This window comes from Lepisosteus platostomus, chromosome 8, assembly GCF_059453375.1.
Source record: "Lepisosteus platostomus isolate fLepPlt1 chromosome 8, fLepPlt1.hap1, whole genome shotgun sequence".
Classification (NCBI taxonomy): Eukaryota; Metazoa; Chordata; class Actinopteri; order Semionotiformes; family Lepisosteidae; genus Lepisosteus; species Lepisosteus platostomus.
The window spans coordinates 15390845-15413836 of record NC_142618.1 but is presented as its reverse complement, the minus strand read 5'-3'; the positions used below and the strand labels follow the sequence as shown (position 1 = coordinate 15413836).

Here is a 22992-nt window from a genome sequence, read left to right as displayed (position 1 = left end):
ACATTATAAATGAAAGAGACCAACTGGCCCGTCTCTTTCAGTGTGGTTTCTAGTTAATAGATCAGAGGGTCTTATCCAGCTGTAAAGTGTTGATAGTCTGATAGTTCTGGCTGTAGAGCTCTTTCCAAGATAAAGAACCATGAAAGAGAGAAAGTTACTTCTCAACTGAATTATCCCAATGTGTGCAATTTGGCCCCAAAACAATCCTGGGTTTTACATTGTGTGCGTGTATGTCATTGTTGGAGACCAGTCTGTCTGCAGGTTTTCATTCCAGCTCGATTCTTAACAAGCGAAATCGTCTTGTCATCAGTTTAATAATAATAATAATTGCTTACACTTATATAGCGCTTTTCTGGACACTCCACTCAAAGCACTTTACAGGTAATGGGGATCCCCTCCACCACCACCACCAATGTGCAGCATCCACCTGGATGATGCGACGGCAGCCATAGTGCGCCAGAACGCTCACCACACATCAGCTATCAGTGGGGAGGAGAGCAGAGTAATGAAGCCAGTTTATAGATGGGGATTATTAGGAGGCCATGATTGGTAAGGGCCAATGGGAAATTTGACCAGTACACCGGGGTTACACCCCTACTCTTTTTGAGAAACACCCTGGGATTTTTAATGACCACAGAGAGTCAGGACCTTGGTTTTACATCTCATCTGAAGGACAGTGCCTGTTTACAGTATAGTGTCCCCTTCACTATACTGGGGCATTAGGACCCACATAGACCGCAGGGTGAGCACCCCCTGCTGGCCCCACTAACATCTCTTCCAGCAGCAACCTTAGTTTTTCCCAGGAGGTCTCCCATCCAGGTACTGACCAGGCTCACACCTGCTTAGCTTCAATGGGCTGCCAGTTGTGAGTTGCAGGGTGATATGGCTGCTGGAAGTTTAATTGGACCAGTTCAAAAGCTTCCCTCAGCTTATAAGGTGCTGCTGCTTTAAAAAGACCAGGAAAAGATAAACAGAGACCAAGACTTGGTGCCCTGCAGATACACTATCCCAGATTGTGGGAGTGAGAAAGGGGCCCAGATTTAACTCCTGTCCTCCAAGGCCTGTTTTAGGATCTGACCATAACGGTTTAGTAATGTACTGCCTGGACCGTGTGCCCCACTGGACACACTTGCTAATGTGCAACACCAGTAACGGTGAGCAAAACACACCCCAACACTCACCTCTCTTTCAAAGTGAGTGAAGCCTCTGTCTGGCGGCCACGATTATAGGCAACCAGGCTTGTATATCACCTAAACATACAGTAATCACAATGTGATGTTCTTAAATTAACATGAGCCACCTCTACGTGGAATCCACTGCTTTCAATATTTTTGGCAGCCCTCATTGACGTGTGTATACAGTGTGTCCAACAAGAGGCTGTATTCTAGGCGTGTCTATACAGTGTGTCCAATAAGAGCCTGTACACTGCAGGTGTGTATAGTGCTGCTTGGAAATACTGTATGTGAACCCTTCATCTTTTATGTCTTAAAAGACTAAAAGATGTTTTAAGTCAATAAACAGTGACACATCCTTTAACAAGCAATGACAACAACCAAACATTTTCTAGCGTTACTTATCAGTCTCTCATTTCCGCTTTGCCGAACTTTTCTTCCTCCCAAAACAGCTCCAACTGCTCCAGATTTGTCATCATTTTATTTTACACCAACAGTCCGCATCAGGTCCTGGCACAACATTTCAATCGAGTCGAGTTCTGGACTCTGCCATCCCAAAGCACAAAAGATCTTCCTCTTAATCCATTTTTTGGGGGTTGTTTGCGGAATGGTTAGGGTCGTTGACATGGTGGAAGACCCCTTTTCGGCTCAACTTGAACTCCCAAACGTCAGGTCTTCCCTGAATATTTTGGCATGACTCGGAATTCATAGTTCCTTCAATGGTGGCGAGTCCTCCCGGTCCGTGGGCAGAAGATCTGACTCAAACCACAACACTCCCTCCAGCAGACTTGACAGAGGGGATAAGGTGGTTTTGGTAGTAGGCAGTGTTAGTTTTTTGACAAATGTGGCAAGTTTTATGTTGTGGCCAAAAGGATGAGTTTCTTTTTAACGGCTCTTTGACTGTTTAACTTTGTACCCAATTATTGTAGCACCTGCTCATACTTGCCTCATTGACAGAGCTAATGAACCTTGTGGGTGACTTATTATTGTACATGCACTAGTTTTTACCTATTTCTTTCTGTGGTATGCATCAAATCCTCTAAAAATACATAGAATTTGTGAATATAAATCCTTTCTTTTAGAAAGAAATGACTACTTTTGATTAAATGAGGATTCCACAGTAAAAAATGTTAAATTTCAAGAACTAGAATGGGGGTTCACAAATCTTCAAGCAGCACTGAGGTGTGTCCAATAAGAGTCTTTACTCCAGGTGTGTGTATACAGTGTGTCCATTACATACAGAGTCTGCATGTACATAGCCCCTCTCCAATATCAGTCTGTATTGTGTACTGTGCTGTTCTCTTCTCTAACACACCACAGAGAAAGCCTGGCTGGACTCCATACCCATCCCGCCACACACTAAACTGTTCTCGATTCATTATGTTTTATTTGTTAATTATTTTCCCCAGAAGTTATAGATACAGTCAGGTTTGAGTAAATTTGACACACTCACACACAAACACACCCCCCTCCCTAAACACAACCACACAAAACTACACCCCCTACCCTCAGACAGCCATTAGTGAAACACAGTCAGGATTGAACCCCTGTCCTAATTAACTAAGCCCCCATCTCTGCTCTGCCCCTGTGCTACACCAGGAAGGGAGAGAGGGGTGTGTGTGCTGGGGGAGGGGCAGCTGACGAGAGGATTTGGGGTAGTTAGAAGACACTAGGTGTAGGTTGAGCTGCACCGGTGTAAGTAAAGGGATTGTTAGAGGTGAATGTGCAGTAGTTACACAGGAAAGTCTGTTTTAATACAGAGGAAAAGGAACGTGTATTCAGATGTCTGGGGCAGTCAAGGGATGCTGGGGTATTAAAAAGGGGCATTTATTTAAGGTGCTTATTTACCCAGACATTATTGAGTTAGAGCTGTGCATGTGGGTGGGGGGTAGTGTAAGGTGGGGTATTTGAGGTGGGTGTTCCTTCAGAATATGTCGAGACAGCCAACAGTCCTCTCTCTCCCTGGGGCAGTTAAGAGAGGTGGTTGGGGGCAGATAAAGGGGGTATTTTGGGGTGTCTTCAAAAGATGTCAGGACAGATTTCCCAGTTCTGTAGCGCCTTGGCCTCCCAGTAACCCCCCTTATAAATGTGGGTGGCGTCATGGGTCACGGGGTCCTCGCAGCGCTCAAACCACTGGGCCTTGTAGTTGTCCACGTGGGTGCCTGATCAAAAATGAAAATAAGATGTTTTTACACATTATTTTATATTTTAATACTTTTACTACTGAACTCCTGTTACCACTGTAACTGTGCTGTAACTACACCCTCTACACCTGGTGTCCTCACCTATTGTTATTACTACCCCTGCTATAAAGATGACAACACATCACTGCTGCTATAGCTGGGGCTGTGACTGGACACTGCACACCACTACTACACCAAGAGAGGGAGAGGGAGGGAGTACTTGCTTTTCACTGGTGCTCCAATGGGGCCCTCAGCTGGGTTGGCTGTAGAGAGGAAAAGGCAGAGGATAAAACACACAGATGATGAATGACTAAGGAGGAAAGTGAACAAAACAAGAAAATCATGGCGGTTTTTCTGGAGTGTGGGTGGGGGGGGGGTTGGTTCTATGATGGTTTAGTGCCTTCAGAAATCTCTAGTGAGGGTCAGGCGTCAGTTCAGCAGTCAGCACTACACTAAGGCAATGCGTGCACAGAGAGAGTGTACTTGCTTCTGTCTGGCACGTCTCCAGCCCCCTCCTCAAGCTCGGCTGGGCGGACTGGCACAAGGATGAGAAGGAAGAGTAAACTGATGGGCGCTCCATACTCCTAACAAAGCCCCAGCACCAGCTGCTACCGCAACTGCACACGGGGGAGGAGCAGCTACAACTACACCTGATCTGCCCCCTTTGCACAACAAGCACGGGTAAGAGCCAGCAGCCGCAGTGCATTGTGGGATGGAGGACAGATCCATTCCTCCGGAGTGACGAGCTTCAGCTCCTTTTCACTCCCATGGGTCCTGCAGATGTATGTGCAGCCTGGAGTGTCGAAACCATCCTGACCCCACTGCACTCAGTTTCAGGGTGGTGTTTAGTACCAGTTTTAAACTGCTGAAATCAATTCTGGCGATACAGTGGTGTAACTTCTGAAAGAGAGCAAAGAAGCTGGACCTGCAAACTGATCAGAAGTAGATCAAATCGTTCCCTCGGTTGTGAGAGAAAAGCAGACGAGCAAAGTCCTTTTCTACAAGCAATCTTCTCTACCCTGCGACATCCATGATGAGCCTCGAAGCAGGCAGTGGGTCCAATGTTCAATGAGCACAACTATTGTCCCCTGTCCCCTGAGCCGACTGCAGTGGGACCGTCCTGAGCCGACTGCAGCGAGTCACAGACATCGGGACCAAATGATTGAGGGAACTTCCATAAGTCAAACACACCCTTGCTGATATATCTTTAAAGCTATTCTTTCGGGATTCTGAAATTCTTTCCCTAACTGGACCGACCCAAGGACAACAGTGCTGCGCTAGAAGCAGAGAGGAAGGACAGGCAGGGACAGAGAGATACAGTGTACTTGCTTTTGAGAGGCTCTCCCAGGGCGCCCTCCACTGGCTCGACTGGGCAAAGCGACAGAAGACAGAAACGACTGAACCAAGAAGCACAACCGATGATACAATGGAGGACTGGGCTAGGGAGAGGAGATCAGTTTCTACAGCTATCACACCCAGCCCCGTGTACAAACTCCACACTGCTGAGGGAGGAGAACTAGTCCAGGATACACTAGGGGAGACAGTGAAGGATGAGAGGATCAGAGGGCAGGGACAGAGAGTGGAGACACAGTGAAGGATGAGAGGATCAGTGGACAGGGACAGAGAGAGGAGACACAGTGAAGGATGAGAGGATCAGAGGGCAGGGACAGAGAGTGGAGACACAGTGAAGGATGAGAGGATCAGAGGACAGGGACAGAGAGAGGAGACACAGTGAAGGATGAGAGGATCAGAGGACAGGGACAGAGAGAGGAGACAGTGAAGGATGAGAGGATCAGTGGACAGGGACAGAGAGTGGAGACACAGTGAAGGATGAGAGGATCAGTGGGCAGGGACAGAGAGTGGAGACACAGTGAAGGATGAGAGGATCAGTGGGCAGGGACAGAGAGTGGAGACACAGTGAAGGATGAGAGGATCAGAGGGCAGGGACAGAAAGAGGAGACACAGTGAAGGATGAGAGGATCAGTGGACAGGAACAGAGAAAGTAGACACAGTGAAGGATGAGAGGATCAGAGGGCAGGGACAAAGAGAGGAGACACAGTGAAGGATGAGAGGATCAGTGGACAGGGACAGAGAGAGGAGACACAGTGAAGGATGAGAGGATCAGTGGACAGGGACAGAGAGAGGAGACAGTGAAGGATGAGAGGATCAGTGGACAGGGACAGAGAGAGGAGACACAGTGAAGGATGAGAGGATCAGTGGACAGGGACAGAGAGAGGAGACACAGTGAAGGATGAGAGGATCAGTGGACAGGGACAGAGAGAGGAGACACAGTGAAGGATGAGAGGATCAGAAGATGGAGACAGACTGAGGGAGACAGGAGGAGAGACGGGACAGGGCAACTAGGCCCAGGGAGGGAAGCAGAGAGAAAGAGTACTTGCTTCTCAGTGTCGACTCAGTGGTGTCCACAGGGACGGCTTGAAGGAGACAAGATGAGCCAACATGGTGACATGAGAACAGACAGACCCAAGAACGAAGAACCAGCCTGAGGCTCGAATAGATCCACAGTGAAGACAGGCTCCCTCCCTCTAATGTATTTACCTCTATACAGCATCAAGCTCATCTAGTTTCATCCTTCTCTCTCAGTGCAGTGTTAATGTACTGGAGTGTCCAGTCAGTGTGTCTGTACTGTATTAACCCCTCTCTCTCAGTGCAGTGTTAATGTACTGGAGTGTCCAGTCAGTGTGTCTGTACTGTATTAACCCCTCTCTCTCAGTGCAGTGTTCATGTCCTGGAGTGTCCAGTCAGTGTGTCGTTATTCTCACCCTCCTCCGTGGTCTTCACTGCCTCGCTCTCCCTCTTCCTCCGGACGCTCCTCTGTTTCTCCTCCAGTCTCTGCTTCTCTGCGTTAGCCTCGTCCCAGCGCCCGTGCTCCATGAGCCGCTGGTCCGGCCGCAGGCGGCTGTCCGTGGGGGCCACCCCTTCCTCCAGCTCGTTCAGGGTCAGGGCCAGCTCCGAGAAGTAGTACATGTTCTCTGCCCCCTCCCTGGGAGGGAGAGAGAGGGTCAGGGGTCAGGAACAGAGACTCACACACCTCCTGCGTCCCTGTTCCTCTGAGCACCTGCCACTTTCTGTCTATCTATATCCTTACAGACACTGGCTCACTGAAGCAGAGACTGCAAGACAGAGAGACTACAGCTCTTTGACCTGACCTGACCTGAACATTGACAGAGCAGCAGAGAGACACAGAGCCCAACTCACGGCAAGGGGTGTCTCCTCCACAGCTCCCTGGCTCTCAGGGTCTGGTAAACAGTCTTGTGCTTGCCCTCTGTGCCATTCTCCCCCCGGCTGCTCTGCATCACCCGGGAGAACTCCATCTTCTCATCCCACGTGCCCGACAGGATGAAATGAGCCTTCCCACTAGAGTCTGTCACCACCCCCGTCACCTGGGAACAGAGGGAGAGAGGAAGCACTGATTCAGTACCGGACAGGGCGGCTCTCTTCCCCCTGGAACAGGCTGAGGTCCCTCACACTGGCGGTCTGACTCGGACAGTCGTCCAGGTTTGGCAAGTATAATGGCTGACTGAGGCATCTGGGAGCTTAGGTGACACATGACATAACTCCCATCCTCACTAAACCGCACTGGCTGCCAGTGAGGTTCAGAGTGGAGATAAACATTCTGCTTATGTATTCATGAGAGGTTAGGGTAGTGAAAGAGAGGGAGGAGGTATTTATGAGAGGGTAGATTAGTAAGAGAGAGGGAGGAGGTATAAATGTGAGAGAAGGGAAAGAGAGTAGGAGGAGACAAAGACCTCCGAGTCAGGTGGACTACGGCTCTCACCTTGCGCGCCACGTCACGGGAGAAGTAACTGTAGGGAGCAAACTTGAGGTGACAGCGATCTCCAGTCTTGTGGTTGATGACATCAATTTCTCCAGACTGAGGAAGACGGGGGGGGGAGAGATAGGTAAGTACAGACAAGTACAAAGCCCGAGATACATCCATCAGATCAGGATCACTACCATGCCTGCGCAGTGCTATCTGGCACTTTCTGCAGGATTTCCCAGTGAGTCTGTACTGAGAAACAGCATCACATCCATTAGGTGACATAATCTCACCTGCGATAACATGATAACGATAACGTACAGTATCAACAATTACAGTAATATCAAGCAGCTGCTTAACTAATCTTGCTCATTACAGTACTGTCCAAAAAAATTGCTTAACTAGTCTCACTAATTACAGTACCATCAGTGTTAACTGCTTAACTAGTCTCACTGACTGCAGTACTGTCTGAGCAAACTGCTTAACTAGCCTCATCAATTACATTACCCTCAGCGTCTACTGAAATGTCATTCTACTGCTTAACTAGTCTCACCAATTACGCTCCTGTCCAAGCAAACTGCTTCATCAGCACGAGTCACGCTGGCTGGACTGCGGGTCTCTCTCTCACCTGGTCTATCCACAGCTTGCCCACTATGATGTTGTGGACGGTGGTCGTCACTTTCTTCCATGTGTAGTGATTCAGGCTTTTAGCAAAAATGCAGTGGGTTGTCCCTGAGAGAGAGAGAGAGGACTGTATATTGCACATGACAGACACAGAGAGAGAGGACTGTATCGTTTAGCTGTAAGTTAGCTGCACTGTACTGAAGACGATGTGCATGAGGCAGATGTAGAGACAGATAGGCGCAGCGAACAGGAGGAGATGCAGAGGCAGAGAGAGACACAGATGTGATCGTTTACCACAGCTGCCCCGCTGACTCACCCAGTGGCATGATGGAGAGGTATTTGCCCCGGAACTTGCTGGCCAGAGCGATTTCCTGCCGGAGAGTCCAGCCCCTCACAGACTCCACGTGGTGCGCCGCAGCAGGGGGGTGATGGCTGACCTGCGAGGGAGAAGGGACAGAGTGGGTGTGTGGCACCGCCTAGTGGCACAGCTGTAGGATGGCGTCTCGATTCTCCTGCCTCCATTCGACTGCCCTGAAGGTGCCCCGTTCACAGAGACTACAGCAGTATTCCCAAAGCTACGCCACTATACAGAAAGAACACTGGGCGTTCAGGGTTTGATTCTGGGCTGCTCGGCCTGATCTGTGTCTGTGACACAACGACAAGTGGAAACAGGAGTATTATTTTCCAGAGAGGCTGTTGTTGGGCTATAAAATCCCAGGTTTGAGCCTGCTCGGGTGAGGCTTAATGGGTGAGGGCCAGGATTGTCCAAGCATGAGCTCTCAGTGCTGCCCGCCTGTGGAGCAGGGCTCTCAGCTCTCAGTGCCGCCTGCCTGTGGAGCAGGGCTCTCAGCTCTCAGTGCCGCCTGCCTGTGGAGCAGGGCTCTCAGCTCTCAGTGCCGCCTGCCTGTGGAGCAGGGCTCTCAGCTCTCAGTGCTGCCCGCCTGTGGAGCAGGGCTCTCAGCTCTCAGTGCCGCCTGCCTGTGGAGCAGGGCTCTCAGCTCTCAGTGCTGTCTGCCTGTGGAGCAGGGCTCTCAGCTCTCAGTGCCGCCTGCCTGTGGAGCAGGGCTCTCAGCTCTCAGTGCCGCCTGCCTGTGGAGCAGGGCTCTCAGCTCTCAGTGCCGCCTGCCTGTGGAGCAGGGCTCTCAGCTCTCAGTGCTGCCCGCCTGTGGAACAGGGCTCTCAGCTCTCAGTGCTGCCTGCCTGTGGAGCAGGGCTCTCAGCTCTCAGTGCTGCCTGCCTGTGGAGCAGGGCTCTCAGCTCTCAGTGCTGCCTGCCTGTGGAGCAGGGCTCTCAGCTCTCAGTGCCGCCCGCCTGTGGAGCAGGGCTCTCAGCTCTCAGTGCTGCAGCGCCACCTGCCTGTGGAGCAGGGCTCTCAGCTCTCAGTGCTGCCTGCCTGTGGAGCAGGGCTCTCAGCTCTCAGTGCTGCCTGCCTGTGGAGCAGGGCTCTCAGCTCTCAGTGCCACCCGCCTGTGGAGCAGGGCTCTCAGCTCTCAGTGCCACCTGCCTGTGGAGCAGGGCTCTCAGCTCTCAGTGCCGCCCGTCTGTGGAGCAGGGCTCTCAGCTCTCAGTGCTGCCCGCCTGTGGAGCAGGGCTCTCAGCTCTCAGTGCTGCCCGCCTGTGGAGCAGGGCTCTCAGCTCTCAGTGCTGCCTGCCTGTGGAGCAGGGCTCTCAGCTCTCAGTGCTGCCTGCCTGTGGAGCAGGGCTCTCAGCTCTCAGTGCCGCCCGCCTGTGGAGCAGGGCTCTCAGCTCTCAGTGCTGCAGCGCCACCTGCCTGTGGAGCAGGGCTCTCAGCTCTCAGTGCTGCCTGCCTGTGGAGCAGGGCTCTCAGCTCTCAGTGCCGCCCGCCTGTGGAGCAGGGCTCTCAGCTCTCAGTGCTGCAGCGCCACCTGCCTGTGGAGCAGGGCTCTCAGCTCTCAGTGCTGCCTGCCTGTGGAGCAGGGCTCTCAGCTCTCAGTGCTGCCTGCCTGTGGAGCAGGGCTCTCAGCTCTCAGTGCCACCCGCCTGTGGAGCAGGGCTCTCAGCTCTCAGTGCCACCTGCCTGTGGAGCAGGGCTCTCAGCTCTCAGTGCCGCCCGTCTGTGGAGCAGGGCTCTCAGCTCTCAGTGCCGCCCGCCTGTGGAGCAGGGCTCTCAGCTCTCAGTGCTGCCCGCCTGTGGAGCAGGGCTCTCAGCTCTCAGTGCCACCTGCCTGTGGAGCAGGGCTCTCAGCTCTCAGTGCTGCCTGCCTGTGGAGCAGGGCTCTCAGCTCTCAGTGCTGCCCGCCTGTGGCTCAGCTCAGGCTCCACGGCCCACCTGCCTGTCTGCACACCAGTACTGCTCACCTGCTCACACAGAGACCTGTAGCCGCTCTCGTCCAGCCGGTCCAGCTCGAAGGTCTCCCCCAGCAGGGGGTTGAAGGGCTTGCCGATGCGGTGCACTGTGGTGGAGTAGGAGGAGACAGTGAAAGCGGCCACATAGCAGAGCTGCTCCAGGGAGCTCTCGCACTTGGCCGCCCGGTCCAGCAGCTCGGAGTACTCCAGGTCCTCCGTCAGCCGCTGCAGCATCGACAGGGGCTCGTTGAAGTTCACCTGGGGGGAGACGCGGGTTCGAGAGTGAAAGATCAGCCAAGACTGGCCACACCTGAGAAGGAGCCATCACTCTGTTCTGAGAAAGACTAATCCCTGCTAAGAATGCTGTATACCGGTGGGGATCCTGGACAGACAGAGAGAGAGTCTTACAGACAGGGGGATCTTGGACAGAGAGAGAGTCTTACAGACAGGGGGATCTTGGACAGAGAGAGAGTCTTACAGACAGGGGTATCTTGGACAGAGAGAGAGTCTTACAGACAGGAGGATCTTGGACAGGGAGAGACTTACAGACAGGGGGATCTTGGACAGAGAGAGAGTCTTACAGACAGGGGTATCTTGGACAGAGAGAGAGTCTTACAGACAGGGGGATCTTGGACAGACAGAGAGTCTTACAGACAGGAGGATCTTGGACAGAGAGAGAGACTTACAGACAGGGGGATCTTGGACATAGAGAGAGTCTTACAGACAGGGGGATCTTGGACAGAGAGAGAGTCTTACAGACAGGGGGATCTTGGACAGAGAGAGAGTCTTACAGACAGGGGGATCTTGGACAGAGAGAGGGAGCCGAACAGGCATGGGGATCTTGCACAGAGAGAGTCTTACAGGCATGGGGATCTTGGACAGTTCCTTTCCTATGCAGTTCTTCATTATGCTCCAGAGGTTCAAGCTGTAGTTTGGCTTGTCTGGGATGCGACTCCGCCTCTTCTTCTTAGGCACCACCTCCTTCGATGATGCTATCTCGTGATTGGATGTGGACTGTGACTCATCAAGCTGATGGGAACCAATAAGAACAGAGACATGTAAGTGTGTGTGTGTGTGGTGCGCACACTGAAAACACACACCAGGCCCTTGGCCCTATACTTAGAGCAGGGAAGATTCAGGAATGGGCATCCCCACTGGCTAGGGGCTTTTGGATATTCTTAAAATGTACTCTTTTAGATAGATACCCTTGTTTACTACTTATGAAGATTACTGATCCTACACACCCGAGGTAAGGCAAATTATCTCGAACAAACATTAAAATGCATCAGCATTATGCTGATGGGATCTCCAGTAGTTTAGATAATAGCAAAGCACCATCATAAGTGACCATCATAAGGCTGTTGGCTACAGCCCTGCATCTCAATGGGTTTCAGCAGAGTCAATACACAGGCCAGCTCCTATACATTATAAAGAGCCACAGCCACACTCACTGCACTTGCTCCGTATATACTGTACAAACTCTACACACTGAGCACAGTCCGGACAGGTGTGCACAAACAAACACACACTGCGCACAGTCCGGACAGGCTTGCACACATACACACACACTGCGCACAGTCCGGACAGGCGTGCGCACACACACACTGCGCACAGTCCGGACAGGTGTGCACAAACAAACACACACTGCGCACAGTCCGGACAGGCTTGCACACATACACACACACTGTGCACAATCTGGACAGGAGTGCCCACACACACTGTGCACAATCTGGACAGGAGTGCCCACACACACACTGCGCACAATCTGGACAGGAGTGCACACACACACACTGCGCACAATCTGGACAGGAGTGCACACACACACACTGCGCACAATCTGGACAGGAGTGCACACACACACTGCGCACAATCTGGACAGGAGTGCACACACACACACTGCGCACAATCTGGACAGGAGTGCGCACACACACACTGCGCACAATCTGGACAGGAGTGCGCACACACACTGCGCACAGTCTGTATACGTCATGCATAGGCAGACTTACATGATCATCCAACCCAATCTCACTGCTGATCCCACTGACGTTACTGCCAGACCTCCTGTGTACAGAGAGAGGAGAAGAGTTAAGCGAGCACAGTCCTGCACTCCCCTACAGTAACACAGCTATGTCTCCTAGAGAACACAGCTGGATGAGTCAGGATAGGAGGCACTTCTTTACGTCATGGGTGGTGGGAGTGTGGAACAAGCTATCCAGCCATGCTGCTGTAGTTGATACCCTGGATCCTTTCAAGAAACAGCAAGATGAGATCCAGAGAACAATTAACTATTTGTGACCTGTCTTATCCCTCCTCTCACTTGTGGTATTTTGGGTCCGCTGGGACGGTGATGAACTCAGGGGCGTCCTCCATGGCATCGAAGAACTCGTTTTCCTCATCCTCGTCGCTCAGATCTCCTTTTCCTGGGACGATGCCTTCTGAGGGGGAGAGAGAGAGGGAGAAGAGTCACGATGATTCCATCTACCTCACAGGTATCTCTCCAAATCAGGCCTTCAGACTCCTGGCAGGCACCAACCAGGACAACTCAGGGGGCCTCGCAAAAAGCACAAGGACCCAGACACACAGGCAGACGTGAGGCACAGGGGCAACGGGAGACGCGACACATGAAGGATTGTGGGAACAACTAAACTGACTCCTCGGGATACTTTTGAGGGAACTCAGCTGAACTGGCAGCCCAGTATGTGATCTCCTGTCACAGCCTGAGGAACAGTGAGTCTGTCTCCCAATAATGCTCCATCTGTCTACAGTATATGTAAATATATTATGATATGTCTTTGTTGTAAATGTCTGTAATATTTCAGGTGGGTAGCTGTGTCAGCATGTCTGTAATATGTCTGTAGATTTCATTTTACTTTTATTTTGTTTGGTTTCATTTTTATTTGCTTTGGCAACACTGATTCTACCCATCGGTCATTCTAATAAAGCACCTTGAATTGAACTGAATTGACTAACTAGGCTACTAAGGACCAGGCCAGGGTGATGGGCTCCTCTCTCTAGCCCTCCGTGGGTTCAACAGGGAAACTCGAAACATAAGGCACGAGTGGAGTCAGTAGGGAAGGGAATTTCTCGCCGAGTCCAGGACGCACTTCATTACGCCAGGGGTCATATGAGTGTAGAAAAAGAGGAGGCCGCTCGGCCAAACCAACTCGTAGAGTAGAACCTGTTTAATACAAGGATCCCATCCAGTCTCGACCCCACTTCTCCACACTACCCAAGTGACACCAAAGACACAACCCCTGACTGACCCCTAATCCCACGGTGACTGTCCCCCCAGCCAGAACACTGACTAATGGTTGGGGGGACAGTCACTCTGGGGTTAGGAGTCGGTCAGTCTGGGTCGAGGGTTAGTGCGGGGCTCTCACCCTTGCTGCTCCCAGCTGGGCCAGCGGAGCCGGCCGGCAGGACGGTGGCGCCTCTGAAGGCTCTCTCCAGGTTGTTGTGCTGTTTGGCCAACTGCTCCAGCGTCTCCTCCAGCCTGACCCGCTGGTCCCGCTCGTACTGCAGGGCCTTCTGCCAGCGCTTACTGTGGGTCTGCGCCAGGGACAGGAAGTCACGGCACGCCTGTGAGAGAGAGGGGTCAATACAGCACATGAACACTGCACTGAGAGAGAGGGGTTAATACAGTACAGACACACTGACTGGACACTCCAGTACATTAACACTGCACTGAGAGAGAGGGGTTAATACAGTCCAGACACACTGACTGGACACTCCAGTCCATTAACACTGCACTGAGAGAGAGGGGTTAATACAGTCCAGACACACTGACTGGACACTACAGTACATTAACACTGCACTGAGAGAGAGGGGTTAATACAGTCCAGACACACTGACTGGACACTCCAGTACATTAACACTGTACTGAGAGAGAGGGGTTAATACAGTCCAGACACACTGACTGGACACTCCAGTACATTAACACTGCACTGAGAGAGAGGGGTTAATACAGTACAGACACACTGACTGGACACTCCAGTACATTAACACTGCACTGAGAGAGAGGGGTTAATACAGTCCAGACACACTGACTGGACACTCCAGTACATTAACACTGCACTGAGAGAGAGGGGTTAATACAGTACAGACACACTGACTGGACACTCCAGTACATTAACACTGCACTGAGAGAGAGGGGTTAATACAGTCCAGACACACTGACTGGACACTACAGTACATTAACACTGCACTGAGAGAGAGGGGTCAATACAGTCCAGACACACTGACTGGACACTCCAGTACATTAACACTGCACTGAGAGAGAGGGGTCAATACAGTCCAGACACACTGACTGGACACTCCAGTACATTAACACTGCACTGAGAGAGAGGGGTCAATACAGTACAGACACACGGACTGGACACTCCAGTACATTAACACTGCACTGAGAGAGGGGGGTTAATACAGTGTAGCCTCACTCACGTTGATCATGGCGTTGGAGGTGATCCTGAACAGTGTCGCCCTCTCGTTGACCTGCCGGATCTTGTCCCCCGTGTCCGTGGAGACGCGCAGGGACTCCAGCTCGCTCAGGGAGCGCTGCAGGGCCGAGCCGTGCTTGGCGATCAGGTCGTTGCAGGTGCTCAGGTCCTCCACCTTGCTGCTCAGGGTGCGCAGGGTGGCCTGCACCTCCGAGCGGTCGCCCTGGGCAGGAGAGGGGTCCTCATCGGCCGAGTCGTCTGGGAGAGAGCCCACAGAGAGCATGAGTCCCTGCCCAGAGCACCTACACTGCACAGGACACTACCTGTCTCTCTATGCTGTCAGGCGGCCCTCGTCTTTCTCTGTGTCTCTCTCTGCCGTCAGGCAGTCCCCGTCTCTCTCTACTGTCAGACAGTCCCTGTCTCTCTCTGCTGTCAGACAGTCCCCGTCTCTCTCTACTGTCAGACAGTCCCTGTCTCTCTCTGCTGTCAGACAGTCCCCGTCTCTCTCTGCTGTCAGACAGTCCCCGTCTCTCTCTGCTGTCAGACAGTCCCCGTCTCTCTCTGCTGTCAGACAGTCCCTGTCTCTCTCTGCTGTCAGACAGTCCCCGTCTCTCTCTGCCTCTCTCTGCTGTCAGACGGTCCCCGTCTCTCCCTGCGTCTCTCTTTGCTGTCAGACGGTCCCCGTCTCTCCCTGCGTCTCTCTTTGCTGTCAGACGGTCCCCGTCTCTCCCTGCGTCTCTCTTTGCTGTCAGACGGTCCCCGTCTCTCCCTGCGTCTCTCTTTGCTGTCAGACGGTCCCCGTCTCTCCCTGCGTCTCTCTTTGCTGTCAGACGGTCCCCGTCTCTCCCTGCGTCTCTCTTTGCTGTCAGACGGTCCCCGTCTCTCTCTGCGTCTCTCTTTGCTGTCAGACGGTCCCCGTCTCTCTGTCTCTCTTTGCTGTCAGACGGTCCCCATCTATCTCTTTCTCTCTTTGCTGTCAGATGGTCCCCGTCTCTCTGTGTCTCTCTGTCTGTGTCTTCAGACAGTACCTGACTCTGCCTGCATGCGCACAGCCTTGGCCTTGGCCAGCTCCAAGGCAGTGATCCACCGCTGTCTCTCCACCTCCGAGCTGGCCTTCAGGTGGTAGGTCTGCGCCCCGCCGTTCGAGATGACGAAGTTACACGAGTCCTCCACAGAGATGTTGGCCGTCGCCAGGTTTATAGTGCCTCTACAGGTGTGTCCCATCTCTGCCTGGGTCCTGAGAGGGTAAAGACAACACAAGCTCGCTGAGAGCGTCTAGCCCGTGTGTGTGTGTGGGTGTGGGTGTGGGTGTGGGTGTGGGTGCGTGTGTGGGTGCGTGTGTGGGTGCGTGTCTGTGTGTGCGTGTCTGTGTGTGTCAGTGCGCGAGCGTCTAGCCCGTGTGTGTGTGTGTGTGTGTGTGTGTGTGTGTGTGTGTGTGTGTGTGTGTGTGTGTGTGTGTGTGTCAGTGCGCATGCGTCTAGCCTGTGTGTATGTGTGTCAGTGCGTGAGCATCTAGCCTGTGTGTGTGTGTGTGTGTGTGTGTGTGTGTGTGTGTGTGTGTGTCTGTTAGTGCACGAGCATCTAGCCCTTGTGTGTGTGTGTGTGCATTAGTGCGCGAGCGTCTAGCCCGTGTGTGTGTGGTGTCAGTGTGCGAGTACCTAGCCTGTTTGTGTGTCAGTGCACGGGTGCCTGTGACTGTCAGTGTTTAAGACTGTGACACTGCCTCCAACACTCCATTGGTAGCTTTTTGATTGCATTTGCTGTGTACAGCTGTTTATGAGCTGGATTACACAACTCCCTTCACCACAGAGATAAGAACAACCCCTGCATGGAGATAACAGGCAGCCTTATCACAAGAACCACAAGCACTCCCAGTGCTCACAGCTCTTAAACAAAACACACCCAGTAAACAGTGCTTAATGGGCACAGGGCAGTCTGGTGTGGCGGCATGTCTGTGTCCACGACAATCTGCTCCAGAACACGAGCAGCCCAGGGACCAAGAGCAGATGGGCAGCGCTGGAACTAGAGGCATCGAGGGACTGGGGAAGAGTAGGGGAATCTGGGCGTCAGGGGTCACCATAACCAGCCAATTCTGGGGAGGGGTCAGGGTCAAAAACCACAACAGGTCAGTTCTGGAGAGGGGTCAGGGGTCACAAAACACCATCTGACAATTCTGGAGAGGGGCCAAGGGTCAAAAACCACAACAGACCAGTTCTACTGGGATCAGTAAAGTAGAGGACAACACGCAGAAAACACCTTAAGCAATACCTGCACCTTACATGCTAATAACTCAAAGCCAGAAACTCGAGGAGGATTGTGCAAGAGGTCAGGGCTGCTGTATTAAGAGGCAGGAAGTGACACCGCGGCACATGACGAGGAGAGGGTGACAGGGCAGACAGAATGAACGGAATGTCTCTCTTCTGGAAAGACAGGCAGGACAGAGGCGGCCGTGAGGTGGAACTGTGATGGGAGGGAACAGCGAAACGCAAACCAGAGGGGACATGGTCACGACGTGGGAGCACATTTAAAACCAAGGAAGGAAGAAGGGCTCTCCGCTCTCAAAGTAATGAACACAAAGGGGGGTGGGGGTGTGGAACAAGCCGCCCGGCCATGCTGCTGAAACGATAGCCTGGCTTCTTTCAAGAACCAGCTGAAAGAGACACTCCTATCGGCACAGGAGGCACTTTTTTAAACAAAAGGGGGGCGAGAGTGTGGAACAAGTTCCCCAAACATGTTGCTGAAGCCAAAACACAAGAGTTGACAAGCAAAGCAAAGCAAAGACGCATGGCTTCACATGTAGACCACCGTGCTGCACCTATGACAGTGTGAAGCAACAGCAGGTCTCCCAGGAACACAAAGCCGGGCGTCATCAAGAGTCCTCAGAATAGAAATGAAAGCCGATGATGCACCTGTGAAGGATCTGACCCACTAGTACCAGAGCACAAGACAGAACGGAAAGGAAATGGGCTGGGACCAGAACCGCCATGCTGAGATCAGCTTTGTTCCTCCCCGAAAACTGTTGATTGGAACAAGTCGCTGTCTACTGCTTATGGAAGATCTCAGCCACAACAAAGTGGTTTCATTTAGCTCTCTCCAACCTATACAGCAAGACAGTATCAGCGGCAGTGGGGGTGGTGCTGCCATTCACAGGCTTTTATAATGGAACAGGGAGCGTCTGTCTCTACTACAGCTCTCAAATCAATACGGCTGGATGTGAGTCCATGGTGTCGGACTCCTGAAACAGATGGCGAACAGAACAGGAGGGTGATTAATAATTTAAAGTGTGACTTGGGGAGGGAAAAATACACAATATCAGAACGTCACAAAGCCGCCTTCTCCCCTTGATAATTGTCAGAGGGCACGAACACTAGGCTAGAAACTTGGCTGGAGTAATAATACTCATCCCCGTCAACACAACACACGCAGTTTCCACTCTCTGATCTGCCCTGGGCCGGCTCAGACCACACCGCACAGCCAGCTGATCCGCTCCGGGTTTTCTCAGCGGCAGACTCCCTCGCTCACGGCGGTCACTCCCGCGGAGACTACCTGCTGCCCGATCTGCCAGCGAGAAAGCCCTTCGCTCCTCCAAGTCAGAGCACCGTCCACGGAACTGACCCGCTGACCCGCTGACCGAACAGTCCGCTGACCCACCCCACCAAGCGAGAGTTACCTGTGGCAGGACTGCAGACCGTTGCTCAGCACAAACCCTCTGACCCTCTGACGACGGGACAGACCGGCTGGCTGGCCGACTGACCCAGCCCTTGTGGCAACTGCCTTGGGCTCCGAGAATGAGCATGACTGACCGGCTGACCCAAGGCCATGTTCAGCACAAACCCGCTAACTGACCAACTGACTGACTGGCCCAAGGCCTCACTCAGCACAAACCCACTAACTGACCAACTGACTGACTGGCCCAAGGCCTCACTCAGCACAAACCCGCTAACTGACCCGCTGACTGACTGGCCCAAGGCCTCACTCAGCACAAACCCTGTGACCGACTGGCCCGCCACGTGAGGGTTACCTGTAGTAGGACAGCAGGCCGTTGCTCAGCACAAACCAGCGCCTCTGGTAGCCCTTGATGTAGTTGGTCCACTTGAAGAGCCAGCCCTTGTACGTGTCCCCAGGGGCAGGGCTCACCGCCTTGGGCTCCGACATGGTGCCGGGCTGGGGCGCAGGGCGGGACGAGCCGGGTCCTGTGGGCTCCTCTGCTGGTCAGCGGCCCAGTGGGGGTCCTATCCCGCTCAGCTGCTCACAGATCCCAAGACACTCGTCTGTGGCTGCAGAGCCCGGAGATCACCTCATCTCCCGCCCGGAGCCTTCACTGGGAGAGTCAGGAGAGAAAGGGGTCAAAGGCCACCTGTCCACGCACAAACACATACTCACGCCCCACGCACACTACACAAACACGTACAAGCCCCGCAGCGCATCTACGTGGACACGTCAGGCCCCGGCCAGCTGGGCTCACAGCTCACACGTCTTCAGTTCTAAGTGTTAAAATCACCCCCCTCCGCCGCCTGATACACAAATTACAGTAAAATACCTGCAACACTGCCTCTCTCGGCTCCGCGACACCTCTCCGATTTATTTTCCTGATTTGTGGTTGACATGCCAAAAGCGACAACAGTGAAAGATAAACACAAATCCTCGACTTCGGGAACGTTTTTTCAAACGCTCGTCACCCGAGTATAAATGACGGATATACCAGGCACCCAGGTCTCGTCTCGTCAGATCTCCTTGACTGAATCTGGGGAGGCCTGCAGATCCTCGGTGCCAGCGTACCGTGACACACCGATCCCTGCGGTCCGGCCGCCGGCTTCGGTGCGGAGGCCGGACTCGCGACGGCGCTGACCCGGATCAAATTACAAATAAGGTGTACCCACGGTACGGTTTTAAATGCAACCACCATCATCACTTGCGAGAAGTCCAGCAATCCTCCCACCTCCAAGAAAACAAAAACACAGCTAGCAACCCTGCGCCTCTCAACACGAAAACAAGGCCCGTCCGCCTCCCCGTCTGGAGTGCGGAGCGCAGCCGGCATGGACACGTCACGACACGGCTCCGGCAGCACCGGTACCGAAGAGCGGTCCTGGTCGACCTTTCGGTATCGCAGTGTCACTCACACCTTCACCACCCGACCTCTCTCGGGCCCGATTCAAAATATCCCATACCCGCCTCCGGGTGCCTTTAAGAAAGTGCACACACGTAAGCATATCTATGTACAGGGCACACCGACATTACCCACTCTCTTTCGTGTGCTGGGACTGTAGAGCAACGCCACACGGTCTTTCATGTCATTTCGGTCAAAACTGTTTTAATGGGGCTACAGGACTGATCGGGGGATTCAAGTGGTGTTTTTTAAACAGTGTTTATCCGCCTCCACTGTTACCGACCCGCAAACAGCGTGCGTATGGGGCTGTGTTTCACCCTGAGGGGGTGAACGGGACGACTGAGGGGCGCCTCTTCCACCCCCTCCAGAAAACAGGTCGCCTGTCCAGATCGGGGCATCACTGCCCCGGCCCCTACAGCCTCGGCCGGACACCGAGGGGCTGCTGCTGTCAGTCTCCCGGCCGGGATCCTCTCCCTCACTCTCCACTCTCTCTCCGTCACCTCGGCTGCTCTCACCCGTCTGTCCGAGCTCGCTCTCCTGTCTCGGGTGCAGGATCGGTTCCGACTCGGAGCAGGACGCACACACTCAGAAACGAAGGATCGAGTATTAAAAGTTGAGCTTCTCCCGTCGTGTGACCGAGCGGTGACGGTCCTCCTCCCCCTCGCCAGTCCCCCGTGCGCTCAGGAAGAGCGGTGCAACAGCTCTACCGACGGCTCCTTCCTCCTGGGCCGAGTACGAGCCCAGACCGGCGGGCGTCCCTGTTTCTCGTCGGAAGACTTATCCTGCGACACTCGAAGTTTACAACGTGTCATATAAGCGCACAAAGATTGTATTTCTGGATCTTTATGTTCTTTATCTGCCTCTCCGCCCCACTGTTATTCGGTGTGCCTGTGTCCCTCTGTCAGTCTATGTGTCTCTGTAAATCTGTGATTCTGTCTCTCTGTGTCTCTGTCCCTCTTTCAGTCTGTATGTCTCTGCACTCTGTCTTTTTGTGACTCTCGACCTCTGTCAGTCTGTCCCTCAGTTTCTTTGCTCCTGGGTCCCTGTCTGTCATTCTATATGTCAGATTCAAGTAAAGAGCTCTAATCCCATGTCCAATAAATTACAGTTACAAAGAAGCAACAACAGAAAGTGTACAACAGTAATACTACTATTGTGAGACAGGCTGATCACATACTGGGCTGCAGCTCTATTGAGTTTCTTCTCCCAGTAGGATCTGAAACTATTCTGGTCTGGCAGTTGTGGGGATTCTGGGATTGGATTTGTTATTTTAGGGAAGAATGTTTGTCTAATCCTAAAGCGCAGCAAAGAGTGCATCTCTGTAACTGCTTCTACCTCCTCGCAGTGGGAGCACAGCCTGTCCTCTCTGGATGGTCGGGTCTGTCTGTGTCCAGTTTCTAGGGCCAAGCTGTGGTAACTGAGCCTGTCCTTTCTGGACGGCCAGGTCTGTCTGTGTCCAGGCTGTGGTCACTGAGCCAGAACTTCATTAGGATCTGGTTCTCTTTCCTTTCTCTTACTCTGGTCAGGTACCCAGCTAGTGTGTCTTGTCTTTTCCGGGACCCGTGTGGTGTTCATGTGTGTGTCCCAGTGTTGTGCTGGTGCTGTGACTTGGGTGACTTTGATTTGTGCTGTTGTAGCTGTGCTGTCCTGAAGCTGGCTGGTGTCAGTGAGCTTCAGGCAGCTCCTCTCTGGGGTCAGCTCTTGGCTCTGCAGGGCCTTGTGGTAGTACTGTAGGAATTCCAGCCTTCGTTTTTCAGTTGTAGTTTATATTTTCTTCCTCTCTTCTGGGTATTGATTAGTAATGGGAGTTGGCCTAATTCAGCCCAGCACCCATTGTTAGGTGTTTTTCGCTGCACGTAGAGAATGATTTACAGAACTCTGTGCAGAGTTTCTTTGGGGTGTTTGTCCCATTGAGTGTAATCCTGGTCTGTGAGGGGACCCCACACTTCACTGCCATACAGGGCAAGGGGTTGGATTACACTTTCAAATATTTGCAGACAACTTTTTTTTTGGGGGGAGGGGGTGATTTTTAAACCCTCCTTCTAATGGAGTCGATTTAGCAGAAAGCCCTGAGTGCATTCTCCCTCACTGCCGGGTCAAAACTCCCAGATAAGCATATAGTCAGACCAAAGTATGTGTAGCTGGATGTGTGCTTCAGTGTGTTGTTGTTGTTGTTGTTGAGTGGGAGATGCGTGTCCCAATGTGTTGTTGTTCTGTGTGAAATGATCCTTCTTTCCACAGATCACCCGCATACAGCGGGAACCTGATCGCTGTGTCATCTTCTGTGATAACAGGAGCTCAGACTGTTCCCAAAACTCTCTTAACTGAAATGGATCTTGAACAGTGTGGAGCTCAGGCTTCAGTACAGTGTAGAAGTTAATTAATTTTTAATTAATTGCTTACACTTATATAGCGCTTTTCTGGACACTCCACTCAAAGCACTTTACAGGTAATGGGGACTCCCTTCCACCACCAGAAGTAATATAATATCAGCAAAACAGACCAGAAGATCTGTCGGTGTATCTCTAACGTCTCTTGGTCCCGAAATATTAATCTCCCATATTCTTTCATTTACGGTAAGTGAGGCGGGCGGCTAACTCCGGAAATACACGATCGTAAACCGAGGCCTCACGATCCGCCTCCCAGACGGGGCCTCAGGAGCTTCCGGGTTTCCCGTTTCCCAGCTGTCCTCATAAGAGTTTTTATAAAAAAAACTTTTATTTAACATCAAATAATACATACAAAGGAGAAAATGTATCCAAAAACAAGATAAGTGAACGAAAACAAAACACAAAACAATACGCTGCCAGAGGTTATTGAAAAATCAGCTGTCCTTACAGAGGACTGTCCGCCCGTGCTTCACAATGACGTCATGCTTCTGAGGCGAGAGCGGATTGGTCGGCGAGGAAGCAGCTGGTGTGTTTTCATTGGCTGTGGAAATGGGTACATGTGGCAAATGCGTGATTGTAACACTTCCATTATTATCTTTTTAAAGAAACGTCTGGTTACTTTTACGAAGTTTTTTTGTTTTTTCTTTCCCCCTTGTATCATTCATTTGTTGCTACCGTGTTGTGTCATGTTGAGACATCTGTATATTTGCATGTTTATACCCCTGTTTGTTGTATTTTCCCCTTTTGTATTTAAATAAACATTAAAAAAAAAAACTTTGACGAAGTAAAAGGAGACGCAGGGTTAATTTGAGATTGTGAATACACCTGAACATATTAGCATTAGTCAAACCACGAAAGAAATATAATATTTCAAATAATCTTAATTAAAATCTGAAAAAAACAATGTTTCTTTTAAATAGAATCATTTAAATAGCTAAACAATTAACGAATTGTGTGCTCATTTCTATAACACGAATTAGTTACAATTATGACGT

At 52.0% G+C, this 22992-nt stretch overlaps 1 protein-coding gene across 7 annotated transcripts; it reads right to left on the bottom strand.

Annotated features, from left to right (window-relative positions):
* Window positions 1-2355: 2355 nt before the first annotated feature.
* osbp (oxysterol binding protein) lies at window positions 2356-20360 on the bottom strand. 7 transcript variants are annotated; one of them, XM_088642574.1, is made up of 16 exons: window positions 20123-20360; window positions 18522-18821; window positions 15529-15737; window positions 14505-14758; window positions 13448-13646; window positions 12385-12499; window positions 12074-12128; window positions 10896-11096; window positions 10080-10325; window positions 8077-8197; window positions 7765-7868; window positions 7155-7250; window positions 6575-6759; window positions 6139-6359; window positions 3580-3618; window positions 2356-3334 (listed from the first exon to the last, which is right to left on the bottom strand). In XM_088642574.1, exons 2-16 carry the CDS (start codon window positions 18653-18655, stop codon window positions 3192-3194), a joined length of 2322 nt encoding a protein of 773 aa, XP_088498700.1. In that variant the 5' UTR covers window positions 18656-18821; window positions 20123-20360; the 3' UTR covers window positions 2356-3191. The 7 variants fall into 7 exon arrangements, with proteins under 7 accessions (XP_088498700.1, XP_088498699.1, XP_088498701.1 ...); XM_088642573.1 differs by having other exon boundaries at window positions 12385-12502; window positions 20123-20359; XM_088642575.1 differs by having other exon boundaries at window positions 10929-11096; window positions 12385-12502; window positions 20123-20358.
* Window positions 20361-22992: the final 2632 nt, after the last annotated feature.